Source organism: Sorex fumeus, unplaced genomic scaffold (assembly GCF_029834395.1).
Source record: "Sorex fumeus unplaced genomic scaffold, SorFum_2.1 ptg000122l, whole genome shotgun sequence".
NCBI classification, from domain to species: domain Eukaryota; kingdom Metazoa; phylum Chordata; class Mammalia; order Eulipotyphla; family Soricidae; genus Sorex; species Sorex fumeus.
In genome coordinates, this window is record NW_026606179.1 from 57,205,197 (window position 1) to 57,216,028 (window position 10,832).

The 10,832-nt window shown below is 50.7% G+C and overlaps 1 protein-coding gene across 2 annotated transcripts in view; it reads right to left on the reverse strand.

Annotated features, from left to right (window-relative positions):
* Positions 1-10,600, reverse strand: part of ADAMTS18 (ADAM metallopeptidase with thrombospondin type 1 motif 18) — a 140,613-nt gene extending 130,013 nt beyond the window's left edge. For both annotated transcript variants that reach the window (XM_056136302.1, XM_056136301.1), the window contains exons 1-3: positions 10,452-10,600; positions 10,291-10,363; positions 7,160-7,476 (exon numbers count right to left, since the gene is read on the reverse strand). In XM_056136302.1, coding sequence (XP_055992277.1) covers positions 7,160-7,476; positions 10,291-10,363; positions 10,452-10,514 — 453 coding nt within the window. In that variant the 5' untranslated portion in view covers positions 10,515-10,600. The remainder of the gene's footprint in view (positions 1-7,159; positions 7,477-10,290; positions 10,364-10,451) is intronic.
* Between the last annotated feature and the right edge of the window lie 232 nt (positions 10,601-10,832).

A 10,832-nucleotide genomic window follows, 5' to 3' on the forward strand; every position in this document is an offset into this window, starting at 1 on the left:
TCAGCAGTCGCCTGGGGCCCACTAGAGCAGGGCAGAGACTGGCTCCCAACCAGCGATGGGGCAGAGGTGGTGACAGATGGCCAGTCACTCTTGGAAGGTCTCAATGAAATGCAAAAGGGGTCGAACATTGGGCTGGAACGATAGCACAGCGGGTAGGACATTTGCCTTGCACGTGGCTGACCCAGGTTCAATTCCCAGCATCCCATGTGGTCCCCTGAGGACTGTCAGGAGTAATTCCTGAGGGCAGAGCCAGGAGTAATCCCTGTGCATCACTGGGTGTGACCCAAAAATAGCACTGTAGCACTATCCTCCCGTTTATTGATTTGCTCAAGCGGGCTCCAGTAACATCTCACAACAAATTGTGAGACTTGTTACTGTTTTTGGCATATCAAATATGTCGTGGATAGCTTGCCAGGCTTTATGGTGCTGGCGAGATACTCTAGGTAGCTTGCCGGGCTCTCCGAGAGGGGCAGAGGAATCGAACTCGGGTCAACTGTATATAAGGCAAACACCCTACCCGCTGTGCTATCGCTCCAGCCCAAAAATAAAAAATAAAAATACATAAATAGGAAATAAAGGGGGGGGGTCAAACATCAGATCAGGGCAGAGAGGTGACTGTATGTGTAGTTCAGCTGCTCTCTGCATGGAGAAGGGGTCTTGGGGCTGGAGTCTGATCCAGGGTGCACATCTCATCCCCTCATGAAGAATCCAATGATCAAAGACAAATCATACAGAGGAGGAAGCGCTTCCTCAGGGCAAGCCTGCAGGCCCTGCCCAGATTGTCCATGGGCTCAGCTATGCGGAGGGAGTTATAATCAGGATGAAAAGCCCAGTTCTTGGAGAGCAACTGAGTCTAACATTTTCCCAACTTTCTGGCCATGAAGCCCAACTATTTCCAGGGCACCATGTCATAGAAACAATCATGTATGGTATGACTGTGTCCTTTGGGGAACTCATTGCCTGGGTTTTTTTTTTTTTCTTACCACTCCCAGATTTTGAAGAGTTTATACCTTGCAAACAGGTTTCTGGAACCACAGAAGTCAGGAAAACCACAGCCTTCAAGAGCATTGAAGCAAAACATTGGGCTGGAGCAATAGTAGAGTGGGTAGGGTGTTTGCCTTGCACACAGCTGACCCAGGTTCAATCCCCGGCATCCCATATGGTCCCCCAAACACTACCAGGAGTAAATCCTGAGTGCAGACAGGAGTTAGCACTGAATATCGCCAGATGTGACACAAAAAGCAAAATAAATAAATAAGATGTTTAAAAACAAATAAAGCAGAACATTCCTGCCTTCATAATGCTCTAATGCAAAGGGTAAAGCCCCAGGAGGTGGTGTTCTGACACAGATCTTCCAGGCTCTCCCCCTTTGCATTTCACCACGCTCTAGGAACTCTTTGCCTCATGGTTCTACACAAATCCCAGCACTGTAGCACTGTCCTTCCATTGTTCATCGATTTGCTTGAGTGGGCCCAGTAACATTGTGAGACTTGTTGTTACTGTATTTGGCATATCGAATATGTCACGGGGAGCTTGCCATGCTTTGCCGTGCGGGCGAGATACTCTGGGTAACTTGCTGGGCTCTCTGAGAGGGGCGGAGGAATCGAATTCGGGTTGGCCTGGTCTGCCAAGTGCAAGGCAAACACCCTACCCGTTGTGCTATTGCTGCAGCCCTATGGTTTGCAATACAGGTATTAATTGGTCACCATGTTTGGTCCATAGTCTACTTTCAACATGCATCTCCCACCCCAAGTGAACCCTCCAACCATCATTTACTTAGAGGACTCACTAATTTTCACTATTTTTATCAGACTTGAAGAGTAAATCTGATCAACACAAATCCCAGCATGGATCACAATAACTGTCCAGATCAACAGCAGCCGTGCCGTCTTCTCCCTTAGTGAAGTCCTAAGGAGGGCAGCGGCCCCTGCGCTGGCAGCTTTAGCCACTGTACCGCCCAGCTCTGCCCACTGTGCTGACCTCACAGAAGCTCCGGAATAGTTGCAGAGGGAAAGAATGCCCGTTCACTGTGTCTTCCCACTCAGTTCTTAAATATGACATTTCCACGAAGTTTCAAAAATGGGATCCATTTGTCAAACCCACAGCAATTACTGAAACAATCTGCTGTATGTTCGATGTTTCAATCCACTGGTTCTCTGATGCCAGCCTGCATCCAAATTGTTAGAATGGAAAACATGCCTGCTTTGGGCTGGAGAGATAGTACAGGGGTTAAGGCACTTGGTTTGATTCCCCAGACCACAGGTGGTCTCCTGAGCATAACCAGGAATGATTCCTGAGCACAGAGACAGGAGAAAGCTCTGAGTATGAACCAGGCATGACCCCCAAACAAGCAAACCAACCTAAAACAAAAGAAAAACATGACTTACTGAACTTTACCTCCCTAGGCTTGTTGTAGATTAAAAAAATCCTGTCTGCAGAGCAATAATACAATAGGTAGGGCATTTGTTTTGCAAGCAGCTGACCCAGGTCCAATCCCTGGCATCATATATGATCCACAAGCACTGCTAGGAATAATTCCTGAGTGCAGAGCTAGGAGTAACACCTGAGCATCATTGGATGTGACCCACAAAACAAAAATAAATAAACCAAAAGAAAGAAAAAAGAGAAAAAGGAAGGAAGGAAGGAAGGAAGGAAGGAAGGAAGGAAGGAAGAAAGAAAGAAAGAAAGAAAGAAAGAAAGAAAGAAAGAAAGAAAGAAACTTCTGTCTTAACACCTATGTGGAGGTCACATGGAAAATGATCATGCTTGCAGAAAGAAGCATGAAAGAAGAACATGTATGAGCAGAAAGGTCTCTGAGATCTCCTGCAGTGCGGGAAGAGAGATCCAGGTTTGGATAACTATCCCGGAAAACAAAACATAGAAACAACAGGTGGCATCTATGTAAGAGGCAGACTGCAGTTCAACTTCAGGATGAAGGTCTCCTTGGACCTGTGGCCCTACAGGTACAAGAAAGCATGCTCATCATTCCTCAGTCCATCAGAACCCCAGTGAGACTTCACCTCTCACCTCGGGGAACTGCCATCAGGCATAGGGAAGGAAGGAATCCATGAGAGAGCGGAGAATGCTGGGGTAGGAAGCAAACCAGGGCAACCACTATGAGAATCAGAATACAGCTGTCTCTGAAAATTAGTCGAAATTCCATGTGGAAGATGAAGCCCTTCCACTTCCTGGCCATTTAGTCAAAGAGCAAAAAACACTAACTTATATGCACACCTATTTTCATTACAGCTTAATAGCCAAGATAAGGGAACAAGCCTAGGTACCTGTTGTTAGACGAATATAAAATGATGCGGAATATATAGCTTACATATTTAACTATACACACATACACATACACACATACACATACACACACACAGGAACACTACTAGTAATAGTTAAAACTATTTTTAAGAGGTGGTGAAATCTTTCCACTTGCAGCAATGGTTAGGTCATACGAAGTAACATAAGTCAAAGGAAAGAGACAAACAATTTCACTCACATGCAGAAGATAAACAGAGCAGATAAAATAAAACTCTTATGTGCAGAGAGCAAATTGGTTTTTCCCTTTGTGAAAGAAGGGGATTGAAAGATGGGTGAAATGGTAGAGGAGGGACAACTCTCTGGTAATGGGTAGAAACTAGACTGTTGTAGGGATCACAAGGTAGTATCAACAGATGTTAGGTTTTATGCCAAATGCCTAAAACATACAATGCTGTAAATCCATATTATTTCAATTTTTTTGAAAAGTTAAGAAATATCTCCAACAACAGCATGGTTTCCTAGGTATACGACCTTTCTTATCCAGGCAAGGACAGGCTGCACACTGCAGGAAGGATGCATAAGACCCAGTGACTGGACTGTGGTTCTGAGACCTTAGGACAAAGGCCATAAACGCAGTCCTTTATGGAGTATGAGGGAGCAGGGACGGGACTGTGCCAGAGAAAGAGATGTTCCCATCCAAGAGCACTGAGAAACTTTTGAATGATCACCCCAGACATCACGGAAGGCAGGATTCACTCAGCGAAGTTTGCAATGCCTTTCTTATGACTTGCTCCAAGTGGAAGATTACCTACTCGGGTCCGGAATAGACTGGGAGCTGTCAGTATGGGATTGAGGGGTGTGCTTTTTAAGAGAAATTCTGAAAGATGGAGGCAAATTCCATGCTAGAGCAATTGTAGCCGTGTGTGTGTGTGTGTGTGTGTGTGCGCGCACGCACACACGCACATAGTAATCCTTTGCCTTTTCCTATCTCTCCTAGGTTTCCCTAGCATTCTTGCTGATTGGTGCTTTGTTTTCTTCCCGTTATTTATGTCTTTCTGTGTTAAACACACTTTGTGTGCACTGAGGGAGAGCTAGAACCTGTAATGGAAAGCAAGGCCAGTTCTCCACTGACAACGGCAAGACTAATATAAAGACAACAAGTGGTTCATTACTTTGTTTCATTCATCTCATGTCCGTGACCATCCAGAGGGAAGAAGAATTGCTTCTTCTCTTTTAGTACATGCTAAGTCTTGCTTTGATGAGTGTCTTCTAGCTCTGATAAGTCTCTAGCAAACAGGTGAGAAAGTTGTTCCTCTTCTGAACTCTTGGACATTCGCTATTTTTGAATCCATTTCATCTGTTGCTAAGTAAATTGAGAGAAAGTGGTCACTGGGCTGGACCACAGGTAGCAGCAGGATGAAGATATCCCTTATCCCCATCGCACTAGAGAAGTAGTTCCTCAGTGTGGAAATTTAAGGAGTCATACAGTGCTCACTATCACTGCCTTCTAAATCACATTGCTAGAGATTCAAAGTCAGAATCTCAGAAGTACTAAGTTAGTAAAGGGGTTTGGGTACAGTGGAATTCCTTGCTCCATTCAAAGACGGGAAAAGACACAATTTAGCTTGAATAGTTAGATCACACAAGGGCATATAGATTGCCAGTTGGCGTGAGGGAAGGTACTGAACTTCACAATGCTACTCAAATAATGCAAACAGAGAGTATAATGTGGCACCAATTTATGCCCATCAAAGTGACTAAAATGAAAAATACAGACAATTGTAAATGTTGGCAAGGATGTGGAACAACCAGAACTCACATATACTGGTGACAGTGATAACTAGTACAGTCACTTCAAGGGACAGTTGACAGAATCTACAGAAGCTGAGCATATACAGACCTTTAGCCTACGTCTTTATTCTTTGCCATCTTCCTAACAAAATGTGTCCATAATAAATTCACCAAACTGCACATACAAGAACTTTTTGCTGCATACTCTTCATAATAGCCTCAAAAGAAGCCACTGGCATGGCCACCAACAAGTAGACAGCAAAGAGCAGTCTGCTCAGGGTAATTCAGCAGCACTTGCTAGAGGGACCTTGGGCAAGGCTGAGTTATCTTCTGACTTTCTGAATTTCTGAAGTGGGACTCACGGGGGAAGCAGGGCTCCTTGGGGAGAGAATGGCCCAGCTCCAGTGCTTCTGGGCCAGACTAGTCCCAGCAAAATGGAGCCCCTCGTGAGGGTGAGTGAATCCGACTCCAGGTTTCATGGGATTAGGTGTCAGGTTATTTATCCTGAAGAAAAGACTCACTTCTGAATGAAGTGACCAACAGCCACATCCTCATGTGTCTAAGGCCCATGTGAACTGAAACTTAGTTAACTGCATTCTCTAGGCCTCGGCTGTCTCTCCTGAGCCACCTGAAATGACCTCTGGGAGCTTCAGCACTTCCTGGCAAATCATCTACTCACTTGATTATTCCTTCAGTTCCACCCTATTAGGGCCCACTGGGAGAAGGGAGAGAACCAAGTGCCCTTGTGCCCTTGGTGTCCCTGACCTCCCACGAGCCTGCTACACAACTGTGAGCCACAAACAAACAATAAGGAAGCGAGAAGGAGAGAACCACAGCCTAGAAGCTGAGCACTTGTTGTGGTAAAGTTAACGCGTGCTGCCGATTTTAGAAAATTTATGATGCAGATTTACAAAAACATGCCTCCAAATCAGAGAATGCCATCAAATGGGTTTTCACAGTTCACACCCATCTTCCCATCACCCAGCTCATGCAGGACATTATCCATAAATAGAACCACTTCCTGTCATACCAGAAAGAACCTTTATCTGAGCCCCTACGATGGCTTGACTTAGCCTCTTTTAAGAGTGTTCATAAGTGGCATCTCGCAGTCTTCCTCTGTATGAATGTTCTGGCCAGGCTGGCTGGTGGAGGGGCCCCTGAGCATTGCCTGGAAAGTCCCCCACAATTATCAATTAATTAGCGAAGAGCATGAGGGAGTCTCATCTGCCAGCATCTTGGCTACCCCTTTCTGGCTTCAGGTCACCCAGCATGTACATTGCTAGCTCCAGACCCCGTCAGGCTGCTTCAATTTTCCCCATCCCAGTATCCCAGAATAACGCACACAGGCTTTTGTGCGAGCTCAAGCCCCTTCCCAGTTGCAACGCTGCCCCTACACATCACAAGGTACTGCTCCACGTAGAGCTCGATTAAATCCAGAGAAAAATACCATTGACCTCCCATATTCTCGGCCTGGAACTGCAGAGACGAGGGGGACACAGGGAAGCAGTGAATGATGTCCCAAAGGTCTTCTGAGATCTCCGTCCCGAGCCCACTCTGAATTGTCCCACTAACCCAGACACACGGTGGTCGCATTTGGACGGGACACCCTCCCTCTGACAGGAGCCGGGGACACCAGCAGATCGGCTCAAAGGAAACAAAGAGCCTTCCCCCTCCAGTGGAGCCTGGGCTTCCAAGGGCTGCTGCTGGCAATCTTGCATTGAAATGCAGTTTTCCCATTTCAAAGCAGCTTCGAGGCCCGCGGCTTGTTAGACTCCAGAAAGCCTGGTCTCTCAAGGCTTGACAAAACGAGTGGCGTCCATCAAATTAATTTCCTTGGGGATCGTCTCAAACGCAGAGAATGAAAAGGCCCAGACCATTAAAACATCAAAAGAATGTTCTAAATGGTAATTAAAGTTCTATTATATTTTCCTTTTTTTTCTGGGAGCAGATTAGATTAATTCAATTGAGAATATTATAAGTATCAAAGCTGACAGTGCGAATGTGTCGAGTTGGCCGGGGACAGCCCTTCATATTGCAGACATCTGTTCATTCACATTATAGAAAACACATGACAGGGGTGGACGCCGAGCCGCGGGTTACTCACCAGCCCGGCGCACGTAGACACGGCCACGGAGGAGGTGCTGTCATTGCGGATAAATCCCTGATAGAAACAGCGAGGCACCTGGGGCTCGTGGGGTGCGGGGGTGCCGTCCTTTCCCAGGACCTGGATGCTGAAGTGACTGCTTAAGATTGCCGCCGGCCTCAGCTCCAAGTGCAGTTCCTGTCCAAATGCTGAAAATCGGTAATGCCGGGAGCGGCTGGGGCTCGGCGCCCACCGCTTTCTCCTGCTGCTGTGCAAAATGTCGTGGGAAATGTAGGAGCCACTCGAGTCCACTTCCACCGGCGTGACAAAGACGTAATCTGCAAAGGGGAAGGGTCTCACGGTCAGCACCCGGATCTCACTGTGCCCCCGGGTGCCACCCAGCGGCCTGGCAAAGGGCAGGAAGGGCTCCAAAGACCTTCCTCTACTTCCACCACTGCCAGCATGCCAACAATGGAGAGTTTGGAGAGATCCGGGCGCACCGGAATTGGCCTTGGCAGTGAGCAACGTCCTAGGGCTGCCCACGGAAACAAAGAGCCAAGCACAATGTCCACGAAGGTCAAGGATATCTGTGCCAGATGCCACGGGACTCACACTGGGGGGGGGGGGGGGGGGGTTGGAGGCAGCAGCTGGCCTTGATCTACATTAGCCAACAGCCATTGCAAGGCGAAGACTGACAGGGGGTGGGGGGTTGGGGGGGCGAGGAGGGAAAGGGAGACTCAATTATTAAGTATAAAACCACAAAAGGAATGCCATTTGTTTTCAGGGAGATTAATATCGTTGCGTTGAAACCAAATTGGGGGTATGATTTTGAGGGGGGGCAGAGTTTAAATTTCAAATGAGAACTCTCGGGGGCTCCGTAACTCGAGATGAGACTGGGGATAATTAACAAGTTGCAGCAGTCTTAGATTCCCAGTGTCGGTTCTACCATGACGACAGGGCTGCCGAGCTGGGAGCTCGCTGAACAGTCCCGGGGACATTCACAGCTCACGCTGAGCGCCCACCCCCTTGAACCGTGAGCCTCAAACACAGGGGAGGCCTAGAAATGCTTTGGGATTGTCAGAAGTGCCCCCCTCGGCTGGCATTCCAAACTGCTCGGGCATGTTGGTGGGGGAGTGTCCCATCTCGGGACACCTGGAAAGGCCTGTTTACAGAGACTTGCACGTGATTCCCTCGGGCACCGCTAATTGTTGCCTGTTTGGGAGAGGAGGAGCTAGACATCCCTTTGCTGCTGGAAAACACACACACCCCCCAACCAAGCCAGCATGCTGGCTTCTAGCACAAACCCTTGCTGCTGAAAAGATCCCTGCACAGAGCGAGTCGGAATATGCCCTAGCACACTCCCGAGCGTGTCCGCTCTCTAGGTAGAGAACGGGGAACTAATTTGGAAAGCGTTTAGGAGGATGCTCAGCATCGAAGAAGAGGCATGTTTGAGTCACTGGGGTTCCTGGGGAACGGAGGAGGGAACAAAGGAGCAAGTTCCCTTTTCCCAAAATAGTCAACAACACCCCCCCCCAAAAAAAAAACCCCAAATTACTGCCGAGCTGGAAGGAATTAACGGGTGATCATTTAATTGGCCTATATTTTAAAATATGACAGTTTAACTGTTCTCTAGTGCATACCTCCTTCTCTCTGACCTCAACTGCTTAAGTAGCTCCCACTCTTCAGGTGGTTTTGCCTTTACCTTAAAAAACAGAGCAGGAGGGATAGCACAGCGGGTAGGGCATTTGCCTTTCACGCAGCCAACATGGCTGACACAGGTTCGATTCCCAGCATCCCATATGGTCCCCCGAGCACCACCAAGAGTGATTCCTGAGTGCAGAGCCAGGAGCAACCCCTGAGCAGCATCGCTGGGTGTGAACCCCCCCCCAAAAAAGATACAGGATATAACACTACTTCTCTCTAGGGGCGGAGTGGGGGGAGAGACGCTCTATTACATTGCTTTATAGGCTCTGGATTAAAAGTAGTTTTTTTTTTAATTTTCTTGGCAAAATCCTACCTTCTCCTTCCCCAGTACATAAACCCAAGTGCAACCCACTCCTCAGACCCCCTCTGGGGCTCCGTAGTAAGTTGTTTCTTACCTCCCTGTCCCAAAACATCAGATTCTGCCTGCTCCCAGGGGCACTCATGCTGGCGCCTCACCCCGCTGGCCCTTCCGGGGCATCCAGCAGGAAAGCCCTTCCCCCACAAAAACACCTGCTCAGGGCTGTTCCCTAGCAGGTGGAGGCCAAGCCCAATGGGGGAGACCTCAGGTCCCACCCGCATCTTCTCTGCTCAGGTATTTCAACTCCATAGTCAGCGGCAGGCCAGCGGGACCCCACCAGGTGAGGCTGGTGAGTACCAGCCTCTTTATTATCATGAATATGATTTGGGGGTTACACCTGCGGAGCACAGGGGTCCACAGGTGGTGTCAGGGACGAAACCCACCTCACTGTGTAACAAGGCAAGCGCCTTCCCCACTGTACTATCTCTCTGGACCACAGCACCAGTCTTTTGTTGGGACAAAAGGTGGCTCTCTCCTGCCCGCACCCCCTCCCTCCCTCCAATTTTTGGCACAGTCCTTCCCCATGAACTGTCCTCACCCGCCATCCCATGGAGGAAGGTGGAACCCAAGATAAAAATGAGCCGGCGGTGGTTGGGCATCCAGGTGAGATCAGGACGGGCCCTTCCAGACCAGGGACAACCCTCGGAGCTGGGGGTTCCTTGTGGTGGTGGGGAATGATAAACCACAGGAGGGAAAGGTGTTCTGCAACCTCGCCAGGGGAGGAAAAGGAACTGCACGAGTCCCCGCGTCCACCAGAGCCCCGCGCCCCTGTGGGTACCTGCAGGTTTCCCCGGAGCAGGAAGGAAGCCTTGTTACCCACCTGGCTAAGTCCCCACCGCACTCCGGACCTGAGGGGTTTGACTTTCTCGGAGGAAGAGAAGGAGGCAAACTCTCCTGCTCTTTCCCTAAGTTGGCGCGGCGTCCGGGACGCGCGCGCACAGACCCCGCAGGTCCGGGGAGATGTGCTTTTTCTCCCCGCTCCCCGGGGGTGGTGGGTGGCAGGAGGAGAGGACAAAGCGCTCGGGATCGGGGTGGGGGGGGAGAGGGGAGGGGGGCGCAGAGGCGGCGGGGAGGGGGCGCAGATACGAACCCTCGTTTAATCCGCCGCCGCTGTGGCTGGCCGCGGCGACCGACGCGCAGCAGAGGCAGCACAGCTGGAGCGCCTGCAAGAGAAGCGGGCACGGGGCGCGTGAGCCCGGCGCCCCCCGCCGGCCCCGGCGCCCCCCACCCCGCGGCCCGCCGGGCACCTGCCTGCAGCACGGGCGCCGAGCGGGCGGCGGGCAGCGCGCAGGCCAGCAGCAGGGCGCACTCCATGGTCAGGTGCGGGCGGCGCGCATCGTCCCCGCCGGCCCGGAGCGCGGCGCCCCCCGGTGCCCGCCGCCCGCTCACATGGCCCGGCAGCGCCGCGCCGTGCCCTCCTCCCGCGCCCGTCGAGGCGTCCGGCGGCGTCTGTGCGCGCGTCTGCGGCTCCCGGGCCCGGCCGCGCCAGCTGGCGTCCCCCCGCGCCCCAGCCGAGAGCGCCCGCCTCTCCACCGCGCCGTGATTGGCGACCCGCGGCTCCCCGGCCCGGCCGAGCCCCGGGGCTGGGGCAAGGGCGTGGGATTCCTGGCTGGGGCGCGCTCCGAGGGAGGG